The sequence below is a fragment of the Hylobates moloch genome, unplaced genomic scaffold (genome assembly GCF_009828535.3).
Source record: "Hylobates moloch isolate HMO894 unplaced genomic scaffold, HMol_V3 SCAFFOLD_20, whole genome shotgun sequence".
Classification (NCBI taxonomy): Eukaryota; Metazoa; Chordata; class Mammalia; order Primates; family Hylobatidae; genus Hylobates; species Hylobates moloch.
The window spans coordinates 10,508,360-10,528,458 of NW_026652295.1; the positions used below are offsets into that span (position 1 = coordinate 10,508,360).

The 20,099-nt window shown below is 43.4% G+C and overlaps 1 protein-coding gene and 1 long non-coding RNA gene across 3 annotated transcripts in view; one reads left to right on the plus strand and one right to left on the minus strand.

Annotated features, from left to right (window-relative positions):
* LOC131382115 (uncharacterized) overlaps positions 1 to 20,099 on the plus strand; it is a 146,091-nt gene that overhangs the window by 9,846 nt on the left and 116,146 nt on the right. The gene's annotated exons all lie outside the window — the stretch shown is intronic.
* NEDD9 (neural precursor cell expressed, developmentally down-regulated 9) overlaps positions 1,347 to 20,099 on the minus strand; it is a 198,197-nt gene continuing 179,444 nt past the window's right edge. For both annotated transcript variants that reach the window (XM_032140348.2, XM_032140346.2), the window contains 5 exons: positions 11,608 to 11,709; positions 10,365 to 10,466; positions 8,002 to 9,243; positions 6,230 to 6,319; positions 1,347 to 3,711 (listed from right to left, as the gene is read on the minus strand). In XM_032140348.2, the coding sequence (XP_031996239.1) occupies positions 3,202 to 3,711; positions 6,230 to 6,319; positions 8,002 to 9,243; positions 10,365 to 10,466; positions 11,608 to 11,709 (2,046 nt within the window). In that variant the 3' untranslated portion in view covers positions 1,347 to 3,201. The remainder of the gene's footprint in view (positions 3,712 to 6,229; positions 6,320 to 8,001; positions 9,244 to 10,364; positions 10,467 to 11,607; positions 11,710 to 20,099) is intronic.

A 20,099-nucleotide genomic window follows, 5' to 3' on the forward strand; every position in this document is an offset into this window, starting at 1 on the left:
GAACAAACATTTGGGTTCTTTCTAGCTTTTGCTGTTACAAATAGAGCTGCTATAAATATTTTTATGTAAGTCTTTGTGTGGACATATGCTTTTATTTCTTTTGGGTAAATACCTAGAAGAGAAATTGCTAGGTCATAGGGTAGACATAGGTTTAACGTTTTAAGAAATCGCCAATCTGTTTTCCATAGTGTTTGTACTGTTTAACATTCTTACCAGTGATATACAAGAGCTATGTTTGCTCCCCTTTCTTGCACCAACACGGGGTATCATTTGTCTTTTTAATTTTAGTGATTCTATTTGGTGTGGTGTTTACTTTTTCCATTTACCTACATAAGTCTTCTTTTATGAAGTTTCTTCTCCAAATTTTGCTGAGTTAAAAAAAATTTAGTTTTTTGTCTCCTAAGTCTGATGTAAGTCCTTGGCTGAGAGATGTGATGTATTTTCTCCCATTTTTGGCTTGACTTTTGGTTTTTTCTTGGTATCCTCAGAAGAATAAAAGTTTTTAATTTTGACGAAGTCCAATGTATCATTTTTTTTCTGAGTTAAGTTTTTAAAGTGTTTCAATTATGGAGATTTTGTCTACCTAAGATAACAAAGATTTTCTCCTATGTTTTCTTCTAGGAGTTTTAAGTTTTACATTTAGGTCTATGATCCATTTGGGTTAATCTCTGGGTAGAACGTAAGGTACGCATTCACTTTATTTCATAGATCTAGTTGTTCCAGCACCACTTTTTTTTTCAGAAGAGTTTTCATTCCCTTATTGAAGTGCCTTGACATTTTGTCAAAAATAAATTAATGCTTATATTTGTGGGCAAAATGGTCCATGATACATTTAAATAATTTGTCTGTAAATCTCAGTGGGATACCTGAATGAAAGAGTGGGCCAACCATTAAAAATGATAATTACATGATTATGAATCTCTTATTTTCATTAAATATAGTTTGCTTTAAATTATTTCTTTATGAGTATTCCAAAACAAATAGAAAAATTTTCTTTGATTCTAAAACCCACATGACTGGTAACATCCATATTATGAAAACAAATCATCCTATACGTTACTGAATGTATGGATTTTTTGGTGAACACAAACCTTGTTCCAGATATTTGAATTTGATAATGTTCACAGATTCTAGAATTTTCTTTGAATGCAAATAAAATGTGTCACTTGGAAGTGACACATATACAAAAAAAACCAAACACTCAATTTTCCTAAAAAATTCCAGACCTAATATAGCATTGCTAAAATAATCATAATTTAACTTTTTATATTAGGAGTACCAAAGTAAGCCAATATTTAATTCTGTGACAGACGAGTATGAAAAAGAAAACCCAGTGGCTATGAAAACAGAGATCTAAAAATTTAATGATTTAAAAATAGCCTCTACATACAAGATGGCAAAGAGTAATACAGATTGAACATTTTGGTTTTAAAAATGTGAAATGTCTCCACTTGGCATAGATCAATCAAGTCGTCAGCCATCTCCTAAGAAATACACATTATACAATGAAATCTACAAAGACACACTTTTTAACTTCAAGTGTTGTTGATTTTCAGCAACCCTCTTCCCACATAAACATTTTCTTGTCATGTAATGTATGACTTTTAATCTTCTTTTGGCAGAGTAGGACTTTGAGAATTATAATAGCAGTTGTTTTGAAAAGCACCTTCTATGATCATTTATTTCCACTGATTTTTTTTTAACCACGCTGAGATCATGCATTCTTGTTTTTTAAATCCTTTTCTGTTCCAATGATTTGGTTGTTTAAAACAAGCAAGCTTAATTCAGTCAGGCATATATTGCAAATAAAAACATGTTTCCAAGTAGGCTGGAATAAAAACGCTAAATAAGAACTGGGCCAAAAGATCATAGATAATGTGCTTCTTCTCTTGGTAATATGTGAATACATTTACCTATGGGGTAGAAGTATTTCACTTGCCCCATGAAGAACCTGATGGCTTATGGTGTCTGTGCTGTGTCAATACTAACAGATGTGAGGAGACAGACTATGGAATGGATGCTGTGACTACCTGTGAGATAGTGGTAGGGGTTATACACATTGGCCACAGGAATTTGTAAAAATTAGATGACTCTGTGTAGCTAGCCACTCTTGAGTGTCAGGTCTGCATATGTGAGTTTTAAAGAAGGTGCAAGACAGCAATAAATTCCCTTAGACAGCAGGATATGTCCTGGTAGCTCTATAGTTCCATGATCAAGGACCTGGCCAGTTTCCTTCAGGTAATGGGAGTAGTAGCACCAAAGTGAATGTTGAGTCAGAAAGGCCTCTACTTGCAACTGGCGGATCAAACCATTCCCCTATTTTGGTGAACAATCATAGTCTGATACGCCTTTGTAAATCCTCGCTGCAAATATGGTTTTTACAACTCTAAAAACATCTTTTGGAAAATCTCATGACTGAATCACTCACAAATGCAGAAGATCGAACAGCCCCAGGGAGGCAATTGCTCTCCTTTTATTGTAGCTATCTCTCAGTATTGAAACAACCCAATCCTAACTGTGGTCCTGGCCTCTAAACACACAGGTCTCTCTTCCCTCCAGCACCTGAACTATCAGAGCTTGGATCCACATATATATTCTGAAATTTGCTCTGCGAGAGGGCTTTTGGGCACTTGGCCATCATGTGTTTAAGATGGTCAGTTTTGAAAAGAGTTTTCAAAACAAGAATAAGTAATGCTATGCCTCATGATTTGGAAGGTGAACACTTGCAAATATACTATGCTTCCCAGATTTGGGAGTGCCAGGCTCAGAATCATCACAAGGACATGGAGAACAATATTATAACTGGCTGGTATGTTTTTAACAACCAAAAAAATGCAGCATTAGAAGGTGCTTACTAAGGTGCTTCTTAATTCATTTTTTTTTTTTTTAATGAAATGTATCAGACAAACATCTACAAACAAACATGAATACACAGGCATACAAAAGCACGTGGACAAGTTTCTGTACAGTTTATGTCTCAGATACTTCTATGTATACATAAGAACCACTCAGGGGAAAAAAAAAAAGATTTCCCTCTCCAGCTCCCTGAATTTCTGAAAGTTGTCTAACCCATAAAATGTTAAAATATTTCATTTTTATATAAAATATCTACAAAAATAGATAACATTTACAAAAACCAGATAGTATTTCCAGTTTTCCATAGTAACCATGAAAGCAGTCCCCGTCCTCTTTTTTTTCTTCTCAGAACGTTGCCATCTCCAGCAAAGAGCGCTTGAACAGCTGGGCATTTCTAGAAAGGTCTGTCACTTGGTGCACCATTTCCTGCAGGGCCGTGGTGCTGGGGTAATGGAGGGCGGCCATCTTGGTTGCCATGACTATAGTCTTGAGCTGTTCGCAGAGCTGGTTGCTGGAGTTCATCACTTTGTTGCGAATGTCCTGGGCAGTCACCTGCCGTGTCAGCGTGTCTCCAATGAACACCAGTTTGTGTGCACTGAGGATGACAAACTTGCTGTGTGCCACGAAGATTCGCGGGGGCTGGGCTGAGCTGACACAACTGAAGAGTGCGTCAATGGCGTTGAGAAGGGAAATGAAATGGGTCTCACATTGGTCGTAGTAGAAGCACAGCAACTGCCGATCTTGCGCACTCACGCCGCTGTTTGTGGTGGGTAGGCTCTGAGAGGGCTTCCACTTCGAGATGTCATTCTCCACGGGCTTTGTAATCTCTTGTTCCAACAGCTGGAACTGGCTCAGCTGCAAGGAAGACGAAAGTAGATCTCATTAGAGCAAGGGAGTGTGTTGCAATGGAGATTAACCAGGGCTTGGAGTTAAAAGACAGGGATTTTAGTCCCTAGTAACTGTCAGATGCATGTGAGTTGTGCAGCCTGGGTCAAGCTGCCTTGCTTTCCTAAACTGTAAAATGCAGACGTTGGGAAAGATGATCCTCAAGCTCAGACCTTCTGTGGTTGGACCACTGGTCTCTTGTACCTTCTGGCTAGAAGGCAGCATAGTGTTTAAACCGCAGCCCTGTTACCTACACCTTTATGGAGGTTAAATGAGTTAACGTTTACAAAGTGCTTAGAATAGTTTGGTATGTAGTAGGCTCTATGTAAATGTTTATTAATGTTGAGTGGTGGCAAGGGAAAACCAAATGTAGTGACCTCCTTGTCAAGTAAGTCACTGACAGTTTGCTCCTTGGAGAAAGCCTCAACTATCTCAGGATGCTCAGATGAAATGACCATTCATGACCCCTTTCTGTTTATCCTACTCTTTCTGTCAAGATTGAGAGACATGTTATGATCCAGCACTACAGGAAGATTAATGCATATAAATATATGAGCACTTAAGGAAAAAAAATTTCTAAGGAAGTCTGAATGGGAATTGTGCATCATAATATTTAATCCCCCAGAGCTGTTAAAAGAAGGGGGTTTCACCCAGAGTCAGATCCATCAGGTGCTGGCTTCCTTCTTTCCTCATTGCTCCCAAATGGTGTATTATTTAAATTGGAATTATAATAATTTCTAGGGATTCCACTAAGACTCAAGAGAGACCTCTCTTCTGCAGATAAGGACTATCTGTGACCTGAGCTTAGGACTCAGTTAATCTCCCACCTGGAGGTAGGGATGAGCTGGAGCAGTGATCACCTCACCCAGCTTCCCCAGCTTCTCTGAGAGATGCACAGCCAGCTTTACTTTTCTGTTTTTTTCGAGACAGAGCCTTGCTCTGTCGCCCAGACTGGAGTGCAGTGGCACGATCTCAGCTCACTGCAAGCTCCGCCTTCCAGATTCACACCATTCTCCTGCCTCAGCTTCTCCAGTAGCTGGGACTGCAGGCGCCCACCACCATGCCCGGCTAATTTTGTGTATTTTTAGTGAGACGGGGTTTCACCGTGTTAGCCAGGATGATCTTGATCTCCTGACTTCGTGATCCGCCCACCTCGGCCTCCCAAAGTGCTGGGATTACAGGCGTGAGCAACGGCACCCAGCTTCAACAGCTTTACTTTTCTAGAATGTGTTTTCTTCTTAGGGATTGCTATGGTTTCAACAAGTTCCCCAAAGCCCTGCAGTCTTACCTTGCCAGATGCCAAGGCAAACATAAACAGGTACAAGGTGATATTCGAAGATATTTAATCATAATGGATTATATTTTATATATCTTAGGCTTTATGCAAATATGTTCATCAATATATCATGTCATTAGATGGGGGCGTACTTTCCCATTTTATAGGGAAGTAACTGAAGCTCGGGGAGGTTACCTGACTTGACACAGTTGGTTGGCCAGAAAGGATTAGAACTCAGATTTCCTAAATACACCATGCCATTTCAGGTCATTACATGCCATTTCACTTCATTTCCTCTTAAAAGGCTTGTAAATAAATCCTCAATCCATCTCTCTTTATTTTTATGCCCTTGTGCTAGCAATACTCATCATTATCTGCCCTACTCATACCCAGCTTTTGAATGAACCTGCCCTGCCCAAAGTCCTCAGTAGATGGGCCTGGATATATGTTGAAAACATTGAATTCTGCTCTCCTACCCTTAGATTGGACCAAGGCTAGCCAAACCATAGGCTTGTGTTGCTGGCGAGAGAGAGACAAATAGAGAGGTAGAGACAGACAGAGAGAGAGAGAGAGAGAGAGAGAGAGAGAAATGGCCCAATCAGCATTTTTGGGAATCTGATGAACAAGAGAAGGGAGCTAACCATCGGAAGAGGAAGCCGAGACGAGAAGCCATCTGTAGAAGTTCTGAGTGGCCATTTATGGGTTCTGCAAAGTTACAGGGGAGCCAAATGAGTAGATAATTAGAGAAAACCAGAAAATAGGGGAGAGTGAAGTAGATTGATAGAAAGAAGCAAAGGAAGTACAAGGAGAGATAATTTACAGTTCTAGTTCTCACCAGACCTGGCTATATCTTCATTTTCTGTTACTGAATTCCCCTACTATGGCTTTACTATAAACCTGCTTGCTTAGGCTAGCTTGAAATGGGTCTTGTTTCTTGAGACCAAATGCCTTAACCCAAATAGTCCTCATATGTTAGATATGCAGGTTTAGCCTTTAAAAAAATTGCCTTTAGATGGAACTCAGGTACACCCAGACGAACTAGCAAGGTCATAAACCTTCTCTTTGCTTTTAAACCCCATTCCATGCTTTGGAGCGGATTCCTGCCAGTTAGCTGAAGAATCAAAATCATAATCTCTTGAAGTTATACCTTTCCTTAGTAGTAGGTGGGAAATCTTTCCAATGCCAAGCAGTTTTTGCTCTGATTGAACTTACCTGATGATGTTCCAGCTGCATCTTGTTCTGTTTCATGATATTCTCTTTTTCCAATAGCTCTTTCTGTTGCCTCTCAAACTCCTCCTTACCCTGTTAATTTTCAACATAAAGAACATATTATGTCATCACTGTGATTCACTTATGCTAACAATTTCATTGGCAGATGAGTAAATACTCTTTATTTTCCACTGCCTTGGCAACATCTCAAATGCCCAGTGAGGCACTGTGAACCCTAGATGACAGGGGTGGCAGAAAAATAAATCCCCTTGCCATATAGGGTGCCGGCTTTCTGGGGCACCTTAAAATTTCTGGAGAGCTACTCATGATTCCCTTCAAATCTCATATATAAATGTTCTTTTTATAGTCTCTGGGTTCTTTTCTCATAGATTATATGTGAATCTGTAAACCCCCAAATGCAGGTCTAAATGTGGTCCACCTCTCATATCTAGTTCCCTCAAATCATCTATAGATTTCTGCTCCAAGGCAGTATTTCCCACTGTGCAGAGTCAGACAACCAGTAAGATGAATGTCCAATGCCTCCATCCTCTCTCTCTCCACTCCCTTCCTTAGCACCAGGTGAGGCTCAGTTCTCCTTGCCACACTTTCTTGCACTCGAGGGAATTTGGCATAATACTTGCGTAGTTCTCAGTATAATCTGTGACTCTCAGTCAAATTAAGAGAATGGCAGAATAAGATAGTAAGCCTAGTCCTAAATAATGGATCTTGATAGATTTTTTTTTTTTTTTTTTCTGAGACAGAGTCTTGCTCTGTTGCCCAGGCTGGAGTACAGTGGCACGGTCTTAGCTTACTGCAACCTCCGCCTCCCAGGTTCAAGCGATTCTTCTGCCTCAGCCTCCCAAGTAGCTGGGACTACAGGTGTGCACCACTATGCCCGGCTAATTTTTGTATTTTTAGTAGAGATGGGGTTTCACCATATTGGCCAGGCCGGTCTTGAACTCCTGACCTTGTGATCCACCTGCCTCAGCCTCCCAAAGTGCTGGGATTACAGGCGTGAGCCACTGTGCCCAGCCAGTAGAATGTTTTAATCCCTCAAAGTGGAAGGGAAAGCTGTCGGAATCCCAGGTCAACTTGGAGCTTGGTAGAATTCCCAATTGTAGGTGGCCAACTGTGACTGTCCAATGTCCCACACACAGATTAAGCTCCTAGGACAACTAGCTAATGCCCAGTGGTCCTCTAGGTAAGTCTGAGGTGGGGCTAAGTTTTAAAGCAATTACACACACACACACACACACACACACACACACACACACACACACACAGAGTAGGGCTAGCAGGGGCCTTAGAAATTCTCTGGTGCAAAGGTCTTCTATTCTTAATGAAGAAAACTTTTTTCAAATAAAATATTATATGGAACTATACCTAAAACACAAGTAGAAGTGGAGCTGGTAGTATTATTAGAGGGCCTATTATCCTACTTGGTGAGTCTCCTCTTACCTGCGGTATATCAACGGGATCTAATCCAACCCCTTATGCCATTCATTTTGCAAATGAGGAAATTAAGGCACAAGGAGGTTGAATAAGTTGGTCACACAGTCAATGTCAGAGAAAGGGCTAGAGCTGAGTGAGTACTCAGGCCTCTCAGCCCAGCGTTCTTGCTACTCTACAACACTGTCTCCAATTTGGGAACCATGTGGATTAACATTAATTATGTCCTCTCCTTTGGCAGTCCAACCTGATATCCTTATGGGCATCTGTCTCAGGCTCCCTGCGTGTGAGTGAGTGTAGGTGTTTTATGAGTTCGGCTGTTTTACCTGTAGGTGGACATAATCGTAGTCATCCATCCAGCTCCTCTCAGAACCATCACTGCTGCTACAGTCAGGGGCCTGCTCCTTGCTCAGGCCTGGGGGCAGTGCCTTGTTGTGGGCCTGGGCCTTGTGGTCCCCAGGATGCAGCAGCTGCCCCTGGGAACCACCGTGTGGGTACTCTGTTGAGTTCATGTTGCTCTCCGGCCCGTTCTTCAGATGTAAGCTGCCAGGGCCCGGTCTGAAGAGGGCCTCTGCGTTGGTGTTGATGGTTGTGGTGAGCTGCTTGGCGTCATCGGGCACCGTCTTTGCCACCATCACAAACCGGTCCAGATCATCACACTTGTTCTGGGGCTTGTTGATGGCCAAGATATTCAGGGACCAGCTGCACTCATTTAAGTCGTGGCTGGTTTGACTCAGGATCTGGTGGGAGTCTTCGACTCGTTGCAGCTCCCGCTTCATCTTGTTGTGGAGGACGAGTTCCGGGAGACAGGCAGCATTTGCAACAGCCCCCTTGACGAAGTGGAGGTACTCCTTCAGCAACAGCTCCACCTTGTCCACTGCCGTGCGTATCTCATTTATGTGTCTTTCCATATATCCGTAACACCGCCAGTCGGTGGTGACCAGTGCCATTAGGCTGGAGACACCCATCTCCAGGGCCTGCTGGAGCCGCTGAAGCCTCTCAATAGCTGTGTCTGGATCCAGTAAGAGCCTTTTGTCCTGAGCTGGGGAGGCTGACAGTGAGGACTCCTTGGAGGAGGTGGAAGACGTGGACATGTTACTCCGGGTGCTGCCCGTACTGGAGAAGGACAGTCGGTTGATCCCATCCACCAAGTCCCGAGAGCCTTTAGCATCCAGCGGGTTATGCAGGGGGACATCATAAACACCATCCCTTTCTTGGGGGTTTGCTTTCTCACTGGTTTCTGCTGGTGGCTCAAGAAACTGAACGCCTCGGGGGACATCATATGCGTCGTTCTGAGTGCCCACTGACTGTCCCCGTTGCGGGGGTGGGTGATTCGGGGACAGGCTTTGGTGCCTTCGAGCCACCGGTTCGGCAGCTCCTGGAATGTCACAGTTGTATTTTACATGAAGGTCCTTCCCTGCTGGCTTGGTGCTGGTTGGGGGAATGTCGTAAACCCCCTCAGGTCTGAGGTCCGGCCTTCCAGCTTGTCTCATGGGAGGGGGGAAGTCATAGTCTTTTTCCCTAAGCCCTGCTTCATCCCGGCAAGCAGAGGGCGGAATGGCATATACCTGAAAAGCAAGTAGAAAGTGAAACGCTGTTTATTGAGTTGGTTCATGGGAACTTGTGGTCCCATGTGCTCAGTCCTATTTGCTGGCACTTTTTTGGTCGCCCTCCCCTGCCCCCAATGTTAGGCACTTCCAAGGTTCCCCGCTATTCTGCTGTCACTTCCCTTGTCCTTTGACAAGTGTGTCCAGCCCCACGTTCTTGGTGCAGACTCGTATGTGCAATCCTCCTGGCTAAATTGCTCACCCCTGTGTTCCAGTCCTGTGTTTCTGACCACCTCCTGGGTATCCTTTCTCTGCTGATCTGTGCTGAGAGGCAGAGTAAGACCAGAGGTCTCCCCCGGTCTCTTCGGTTATCACACCAGCTGTGTGATGCTTAATGAGCTGCATAGGCATCTGAAACACAGTCCCCTTGTCTGTAAAGCAGGGACTACCGTGCTTCCTGTGCAGGCATACCCCAGAGGGTAACAGAGTGAGACAAACGAGTTCACTCAAACATAGAAACTGAGAAAACTGTCAAACCTTCTACAGGCCAGGCGCGGCTCATGCCTGTAATCCCAGCCCTTTGGGAGGCCAAGGTAGTAGGATCACTTAAGCCCACGTGTTCAAAACAAGCCTGGGCAACACAGGGAGATGCTACAAAAAATAAAATGTATCCAGTTATGGTGGTGTGCACCTGTGGTCCCAGCTACTTGGGAGCCTGAGGTGGGAGGATTGCTTGAGCCTGGGAAGTCAAGGCTGCAATGAGCTGTGATTGCGCCACTGCACTCCAGCCCTGTCTCAAACAAAACGTAACAAAACAAAACAAACCCTCTAAAATATATATTAGTACTTGCCAGACTGAACTAATTATCTTCCCTGCCAAAGGGTTATCCTTATTGGCCTCCCAGTGTTTTTTAGTTGGGGCTCTTCAATATGAAATCTCTAGAGCTATCTTTAATTAGTGCCTTTCCTTTTTTGCTTCCTTCCTTTACTCTCACCAAGACTACATTTTCCCCTTTTCGGTTTGCCTTTCTTGTTTTATTCCAGTAAACTACTTACCCACCCTCCCAACCCTGCACCCCCTGACACACAGACACACACACACGTTCACACTCCTTTTTGCTGCTTTGTAGTCACTCACTTACCCCTTTTGTAGGCGGGATGTCATACACCCCTTGAGGTTTTATCTCTCCCACTGGAACTGAAAACACAGGGCCTTTCGCTGATGAGGGAGGGATGTCGTATACCTGAAGAGAAACCCATGAGTTACCCAGAATGGAAATGTCTTATATTTGTCATTTTTTATGCTCCTAAGCACTTAATTATGCATTTATTTACCAGGTTATGTACAAGCTTGATCTTTGGCAGTGCTCCATGTTATAACAGATTTATTGCCTTTTTTTTCTTTATACATTTTATGGTTTTTAACTTACATTGAATATAAAAATGATTTTGGCCAGGCACGGTGGCTCACGCCTGTAATCCCCGCACTTTGGGAGGCTGAGGTGGGTAGATCACGAGGTCAAGAAATCGAGACCATCCTGGCCAACATGGTAAAACCCTCTCTCTACTAAAAATACAAAAATTAGCTGGGTGTGCTGGTGCCCACCTGTAGTTCCAGATACTTGGGAGGCTGAGACAGGAGAATCGCCTGAACTCGGGAGGCAGAGGTTGCAGTGAGCTGAGATTGTTCCACTGCACTCCCAGCCTGGTGACAGAACAAGACTCTGTCTCAAAAAAAAAAAAAAGACTATCTTATGTGAAATATCTACGCTGTCTGTACTTTAAAGTGTAGTTTAAATTTTCTACTTTCCAGCTGGGCACGGTGGCTCACACCTGTAATCCCAGCACTTTTGAAGGCCGAGGTGGGCAGACTACTTGCGGTCAGGAGTTCAAAACCAGCCTGGCCAACATGACAAAACCCTGTCTCTACAAAAATACAAAAATTAGTCAGGTATGGTGGTGTGTGTGCCTGTAGTCCCAGCTACTTGGGAAGCTGAGGCAGGGGCAGGAGAGTTGCTTGAGCCTGGGAGGTGGAGGTTGCAGTGAGCTGAGATAGAGCCACTGCACTCCAGCCTGGGCAACAAAGTGAGATTCTGTCTAACAACAACAACAAAAAAAAGTAAAAAGAAAAATCTACTTTCTGAAGCAAAATTGTAGAAGAATATAAGCTCTCTTGGGTGAAATACTAGGATTTCCTGATAAAGCAAATCCAGAAAACATAATTTAAATATCATTGGCTAAAGTGGCTACTGGGTAGACAACCTAAATAAAGCTTCATGTGGCATATATTAATACATAATTTGTGAACTCCCTTTTCTCTACAGCCCTGAAGGAACACTACCCTTAGATGCGCTTCTCCTCTTGTGACCATGTTCTCGTACGCACCCCTTGAGTGGTATGAGAAGGAGGGATATCATAGACGTCCTTTTGGTATCTGGACGGGTACTCGTATACGTAGCCGTGGCCTGTCCTCACGGGGGTTATCACCTGTGGGAGAGAAGGCACAGAGGTGTAAATTTCCAAGCCTGAGTCCTCGAATCTCCTTGCCTCCTACCCAAGCACTCATCCCTCAACTCTCCCTCATAAAAAGATAGAAAGAAACTGAAGAAAGAAGGCACGACAGGAAGCAGGCAAGTAGACACCAGGTTAGTAAACATTTTTCTTTTTTTGAGATGGAGTTTTGCTCTTGCTCCTCAGGCTGGAGTGCAGTGGCACAATCTCAGCTCACAGCAACCTCCGCCTCCCAGGTTCAAGCGATTTTCCTGCCTCAGCCTCCTGAGTAGTTGAGATTACAGGTGCATGCCACCATGCCCAGCTAATTTTTTGTATTTTTAGTAGAGACAGGGTTTCATCATGTTGGCCAGGCTGGTCTTGAACTCCTGATCTCAGGTCATCCACCTGTCTCGGCCTCCTAAAGTGCAGGGATTACAGGTGTGAGCCACTGCATCTGGCCCAGGTTAGTAAACTTAAATCCCATTGAATCCCAATGAGAAAAAAAAATCCCTAAAATATCTCTTCCTTGTGATCATCTCAAAATTCATCAGATAGAGTTGATGCACTGTAAGCATATTTCTAAAATGTACTTTAAGGGATACCTGTATGTAACTTACGATAGTCCTAGAGGAGCATTTTGCATCTAAAGTACCACATACTGAAATTTGCTTTAAGGCTCTGAAACGATTTGTAAAATGAATAATGCAAATAGAGTTCAGCCACTTAAAATTCCTCTCATGCCTTCCTCAGTATGCCTCTTCATTGGACATTATTATGATGAATTATAACTGTAATTCCATGGGTCACCAGAGTACTTTTACAAAGCCAATGCTCAAACTGTGCTATCCTTAGAAACCTCTGGGAGCTTTCAATCTAACTTATCAAACAAACAAAATACTGAGCCAGGGAGTTACCAGGAACAGAGTTCAGGTCTCCTGACCTCTGGTCTCTAATCATTTTCCCATTTCCACCAGGAAAGAAAACATCCCCAACAGTATCTACGTCAAGGGATATCAGAAGTCAAATAGCGTTCATCACGATGCTGGCATCTGGAATCAGTGCCAATAAAATGAATCTTACCTAACAGCCTCCTGTTTTCATATCTACATACTTCACTGGTGTGCTAAGCACCAGCAAAAAATTATTTCAACTTAACTCATTTTGAAATATATGTAATCCTCCAAGGGCTTCTAAATGCCCAGGGTCTTGTTTCTGCCTAACCCCCACCCTTTGAGTCATTGAATGCCCATCTCAAGCATTGCCCACGACATGTTTGAGGAGAACAGACATTGCAAATTAGGAAGAGTTGGTTGTTCCCTAAGAAACCGTCAACTTTTATCCTTTCTCTGAAGTGAAAACTCTGGCGTCAGGCTGCCTACAAAACTATGTGAAAAATGCTGCACGTCCGTCTTATGCTGAAATGGGTGGAACTCAGCCAAATGCACCAATGCCCTTCTCCCCAGGGGCTCTCAAAATGCCTGAGTTCAATATGGCTTTAAATCCCTAGTGCTTACAATTGATTATTTCTTGCAATGAAGTAAAAGAGATTAGTATGCACTCAAAATTTCCATCAAGTCTCTCCACCGTCTTGGGTTTAAAAAAGGAACCTATTGCTTTGAGGTCTGTTGGCATGGAGCATACGGAACCACTTTATAGAGTGGCCACTGTATTGTGCATAGCAAACCTTCCGTTTTAAAGCAGGATGCCCTTTGCTAAAGAAAAACACTCTGTGTTCCTAATGCTCTTACATGATTTTTTTTTTTTTACTCACTATTGTCCAGGAGAGAAATGAAGATCTCCCCTTAGTCTATTTCATCAGCCCCTCTACTTAGAGTGCTGTGTTGGCTTTATCATAGCACCTGCTCAAAGTGCAGCTTTTGTTCAGCTTAAAAGTTTCCAAGAGTGGATTTTATCCAAGGTTGCCAACTTAGCAATAATGCTAATGGAAAACCAAAGCTAAGTCCAGCTTAACTGTTCATCTTTCGTTTAAAAAACAGAAGGGGGCATGTCGGGTGCAGTGGCTCATGCTTGTAATCCCAGCACTTTGGGAGGTCAAGGCGGGAGAACCACCTAAGGTCAGGAGTTCGAGACCAGCCTGGCCAACATGGTGAAACTCTGTCTTTACTAAAAATATAAAATTAGTCGGGCGTGGTGGCATGTGCCTGTAATCCCAGCTACTCAGGAGGCTGAAGCAGGAGAATCAGTTGAATCCGAGAGGCGGAGGTTGCAGTGAGCTGAGATCTCGCCACTGCACTCCAGCCTGGGCAAAAAGAGTGAAACTCCATCTCAACAAACAAACAAACAAACAGGCTGGGCACGGTGGCTCACGCCTGTAATCGCAGCACTTTGGGAGGCCAAGGTGCGCCGATCACGAGGTCAGGAGATCGAGATCATCCTGGCTAACACGGTGAAACCCCATCTCTACTAAAAATACACAAAATTAGCCGGGCGTGGTGGTGGGCGCCTCTAGTCCCAGCTACTTGGGAGGCTGAGGCAGGAGAATGGCGTGAACCTGGGAGGAGGAGCTTGCAGTGAGCCGAGATCGTTCCACTGCACTCCAGCCTGGGCGACAGAGATAGACTCCGTCTCAAAACAAAACAAAACCAACCAACCAACCAAACAAACAAACAAAAAACCTAGAAGGGGGCTGGGAGCTAGAGTGGGTGGCGCTGGTGTCTGAAAATAGCACTAGGTGACATATAAACACATAGCACGACCTCAGAAAAGGAAGGCAGGGTCACTGCCAAAGCCTTTCCTTGCCTTTGTGGATCTTCCCTGGCAGAGAGTGCTAATGCTTCCCGGTATTTAACATTTCACTTCCTGACAAATGTCACAGAACCCCAACTTGCTTTCTCTCTCTCATTTAGAGGATGCCTGTGGTCATCTGGTTTTTTAAAACTCTGCATTCCAAACCAGTCATTTTCCTTGTTTATGCATTCAAAGAAACAGATGGTGAAAACCACAGGGGGAAAAAGCCAACCAAATACAGCACCCCCCGCCCCCCGCCACCGATTCCAGCCTTCCTGATGTTACCATCTAATTCACGTTGGTCCGTAAATGGCATTTAAATAAGACCAGGATGAAAAATGCTGGTCCCATTTAAATGCCAAGTCCAGTGCAGCAATCCGCATTGTGACGTATGGAAGATCAGGGAGCTGGAAGTCTTCTACTTTTGGACATTCTCTGCCTCGACCTGTTGTTTGGGTCACTTTCATTCCAATTGTGTGTTCTCTCCTCGGAGGAAAAGTGCTGACTGAGCTGTACCTTACAAAGTCTCCAGTTTTGTGGTTCATTAAGGCTTTTTCTTGCTGCTTGACATTAAGTGCACAAAAACCTTCCTACGATCTCTCCTCATTCCACTTCCCAGAACTGCTGAACTTCAGCCGAAGATGCACACCAAGGTCTGGTTAAGGGGATCTCAGGTTTGGAATAATTCTCCTAGGCATTTGTTCGGTGAGGCATTAAACGAATTGCCACACAAAGGACATCTTTAAACTAATTTTCTCAATGAAATCAAGTCAGGTTTTTCATTTCCTTTCCCCCTCTGTTTGCTTTTTTTTTTTCTACATTCCTTTCATTCTATGTATTTATTTATAGTTACAAAGGCTTAGCCTTTGGAATTACCAAACTGACCTCTTAATTCATTAGTGTTGCCAGGAAGGGGGCTGAGTTGTGAGGTCTCTTGGGGCTCTATGACCCAGTGCTACTGCAACTGCTTTCGTGATTACCCGGCACAGGATTTGCACTTTCCATATATGGATTTTCTGTCCCTAGGAGGAATCCAACCTTTCTCAGATGTTAGTATACCATTCTCAGTAACTAATGGGAGGGTCCAAGACAGAGACTTTGAGAAGAGCTATGAAGCCGAGAAGGGCAGATTGCAGACATTTAGAAAAGGAAGAATCCATTTAATACATCTCCAAGTCTGGGTCCCTGCAGGATAGGATCAAAAGCCCAAAGACTGGCATTATGTTAGTTCTCTAATTAATCTGCTTACATGAAAGCAAGAAAACAAACTCAAATTGCCCCACCCCACACTTTGATGGTGTTTGATCCACACTGTTTTGAGTCTCAGATCCTGGCGGCATGAGTTTTTGGAGATGCTTTTGACACTTTCGTGCCTCATAATTTTGAAAGCCACGTATGCTGAAATTTTAAAGAAGAGGGTCTGTGTTTAGGTAGCAGAGAGAGAGAGATAGGGAGGTCTGAGAACCAAAATGATGACAGTCAGCAAGTTGGATGAGAGGCCCTTGGGATTCTTTCTGATGTTTCTGCATCTGTGTTCCCTGAGCTGGTACCTATAGCAGAGCAAGGGTCCTATACTCAGATGCTCGAGGACCGAGCAAGTAGGGTGTAGGGAAGAAACAAGCCAGGCTTTGGTGCCGGGGAGACAGAACTCCTCTACCGAAAGGGGGAAGACATGGCGCCCTGTGTTGCCAGATCTTTCACATTTTCAGAAGCCAGACGTTTGGAATTTTATGTGAAACCTGGTTTTCAAAATTGGCTTAAATTTTAAAAACAGTGTCTTGGCCAAACTAAACACGTCTTTGGCCTCCGGGCTGCCAGTCTTTGCCTTCATCTGTGTATTTTTGCCCTCCTTCCTCTTGGAAATCTTCTGAAGGCAGGGCCCCCAGGCTCTGCACCAACTCCCTCCCTCGGCGAGAACTGAGCTGTCCATTTCCACAGATGCCCTGCACGCCCACACCTCTGTGCCTTCATCCATGCCGTGTCCTTGTCTGAGATGCTCTTCTTTCTTTCCTCATATTCAAACTTTAACTGATTTTCAAGGCCAGGCTGAATGCCTTTCCCCCACCAAGCCCTTCCCAAACAGATATGTCTCTGTCCTCGGAACTCCCTGAGCTGGTGATCCACACATCTCTAACGGCACTTATCACTTGTGGTTTGACGGTCTCGATGCATCTCATCTCTTCTTCCAGCATTTTAAAGTCAAAGATCATTCCCTCTTCATTTAAATATAAACCACAGGGCCTAGTACAGTGCCTAGCACAGTAGTAGGTCTTGCATAAATCTATTGAGTGATACAGTAGTCAACTAAAAGAAAACTGAAGGCTATTAAGCAAGATGGCATGAGGTCTGCCAGTATAGAATAAGCTTGGTTTCCAGGTAAGCCAGCTCTGGGTTAAGTAGAACCCATGGGATATGGGGCAGAACGGTGCCCTATCAGCCATGCATGGTAGTGTTGGGCAAGAGAGGGAGCCAAGAAGGCAAGGGAATGTTAGGTGAAGTTGAGAAATCAGACACCGTAGAAGAATGCACCCCAAGTTGGGTGAAGCCACTATTGGAGGGCAAGGAGAGCTGCTGGATGTTTTCCTTTTCCCTCGTTGAGCTCGTGTATGACATGAACACCTGGATTCTTCTTAACCACAAGCCAGAAACGTGGGAGAGTGTTTTGGAAAAGGGAAACCAAAACAAACCCTGCTCTTTAGGAACATATCAGAAGGAACATACGCTTGCTTTAGCTCTGGGGATGTGTGATAGGCTCGTTCATGAGAAGCTGTGTACCAGAGGCCATGGCCCCACTGGGTCTTTTTCTGTTGCTTATTGGAAGAATTAGGTCTGAAGAGGGAAGTAATTAACAAACAGAAGCTGGACTCAGGCAGAGCTGGATCTAAATCCTGGTTCTACCACTCACAAGCTATGAGAACCAAGGTTCCATTCTAAGCCTGTTTTCTCATAAGTAGAATAGAAATTATACTTCCCTCATAGGCTATATGAATATTAAATGAGATCAAGTGCATAAAGTACCTGGCATAAAGCCATAATAAGCCTTAGCTGTTGTTATTGTTATTGTAATTGTCACCTAGGCTATATAGATTTTACCTTTTGACTTTGACTTCGAGAAATCATGGACTAGGTAATTGAGATTAACCACCTTGCTGAAGACAACTTAAAAAAATGAAGAAAAGCTAGAAAAGATCTTCTTAATAGTGTCAAGAGTTAAAGGATAATAAAGAATTACTAGGTCAAACTTTGGGAGAAGAATTAATAGAGGTGAGATTGCTTTTCCTTGGGGGGCATTTGCTATTTTTTGCTGATCTGAAACAGGTGCCTGGGAGGCTGTGCTGGGTTTTCTACAGCTTATTTGGGTAAGGGGGAACACTGGACTATAGGGCTCACCAAGGTAGGGACCCCAAACCACCTCCGACTTTGGGTTGCAACCCTAAGGACTGTATCCAAAATAAGGATTAACTGGAAGTAAACCCACCCTTGCACAGGCTGAAGACATCAGGGTTGCCAGAACATCTCAAAGCATGGAATCTGGTGTATGCTTGCCTACGAGGCTGGCAGAAGGAAACAAAATTCTCTCTGGAGGCAGAGAACATCTTTATAGGCTTCACAGTATTTCTACAAATGTATTAAAATACAGTGTCCCACATACAATCAAAGACAAACAGGAATTCAGGGGACAAGACAACAGGAACAAGACAAGCAACAGTCAATTCTTGCTTTCTAATGTGCTAAGAATGTTATGTATGTCTTAGTAATCACAGATCTCAAGGCTGTTTCCTTTCAGAATGTTTTAGGATCAAATCATGGGAGAAATCAAGATTTAATCATTCCTAAATTTAAGTCAGATAGAAAGAAATTAATCTTCAGGAATGTATAGTGCTCAAAGTGAGATCTAAGAGGCAGTGAGAATTTCAAACCAAAGCAGCAGACGGTAAGAGACAGTGGCCCTTGATGATCATCTGTAGAGTTCTTGGGGTTTCTGTTTTCTGCTGTTCATATCAGTATTGGCGTTATTATGGTTATCACCAGAGCAGCTCAAGACACGCCAGTGGGAAACCCCAGGAGAAAATGTGTTTTTCCAAGTCTAGGAGATAAAGATATTTATCCAAGAGAAAGATGGCAAGGCTCCAAACTCAGGACACTTTATTAAAATGCTCATTAGATGAGATCTTTTCAGTGGAGGTTCACAAGCTGGGTTTGTTTAGAGGCTCTCACCAAGAAATAGGACACTTGCCCATCTCTGGAATGCCTAGAAACAAAGCATTTTCTGTCAAGACAAGTTGTGCTCACATTGTGTCACTTGTTCAAGGTCTCAGGAAGTCTCCTTGGGGGCACTTCTTTCCTTGGGCATCCACTTCACCTCCTTAATGCAGAGCTGGCTAGGTGCCTGGGATAGGGGTAGAGCAGTGGCAGCAGAGGCCATGTGGTCAGAGCTTCAACTTCTCAGCTGCATGCTGCTAGCTCAATGGAGCACTAAGGGAAGCTGGAAGGGAGCAGATGGCAGCCACTCACAAAGGCCAATCCCTCTCCCCACAGCAATTCTCATAACCACCATGTGTTGCTATGTTTCCTTCTGATGCCAGCCCTGTAGGTCACCCACCCACCTGCTTATCATGACTTCTCATCTCTCCCCTCCCAACACGGTCTTGTTTTGGCTACTTCCCTCCTTCCATGTGCTTCCAGCAACCCTAAGTAAGAACAACGCAGTAAAAAAATGAAGCAGAAAAATCCTACTCTTTGATAGGAAGAGTTGGGTAGAGTGGATGAGAGACAGAGAGATGGGATGGAGAGGAGACTGGGTAACTTCACTAGTTAGTCATGCTCTAGTGACTTATTATTATTTTTACCTCTACATTATCTATCTATCTGTGTCTGTCTATCTTTGTATGCATCAAAATTTTAAAAATTAAAAAATATATATATTTTGTCATTTTAACAAGGTTTTAAAAAATAATAAGAAATATTACTTGAAAGGTTTTCTTCGAAGAGAATGGTGGGACACAGACCTGTTCTAGATTCCATGTCCCATGATTCCTCTAAGTCTCTACAATCCAAAGCAACATTACAAATAGCCTGAATTGTGCAATCCTTTGCCTCCAATATAGAGATAATGCCTTGATTATTGACGAGTGGAGTTTACCCATGAATTTACTAGAGCAGTAATGTGTGGATCAGCTTCTTGTGTCCTTCCCTAAGGCCTAGTCAGGAGCTAGGTAAGCCAGGAGGTGCTCAGGAAATAACAATGGGTAATTGATGAGAAGTTAAAAAGTGTCCCTGTGCCATAATGATTACGGATTTATAACCTCACCATTCATAGTACCTACAATTCTCTGAATTTAAAAGTATGTTTTACTGATTAACAGCCACGTATTTGCACTTTTCTTGGCATATGTGGGACGTAAAATTTGACTGCTTCCTGTCTATCTCTAATTCCTCCCCAGCCCCTGATTTATTTATATTATCTCTCTTTGTGTTTCATGAATTAACAAGAGTGTTTAGCTTTCCAAAACTGCCTGTTGGAAAGGACTTCTTTCACTTAAATGCCCTTGAAAAGCATTAACAGAGCTACCACAGTATTTATTAGACTTTATAATAACCTCTTTGTCTTAAATGAACTATTCGATCCCTTCCCT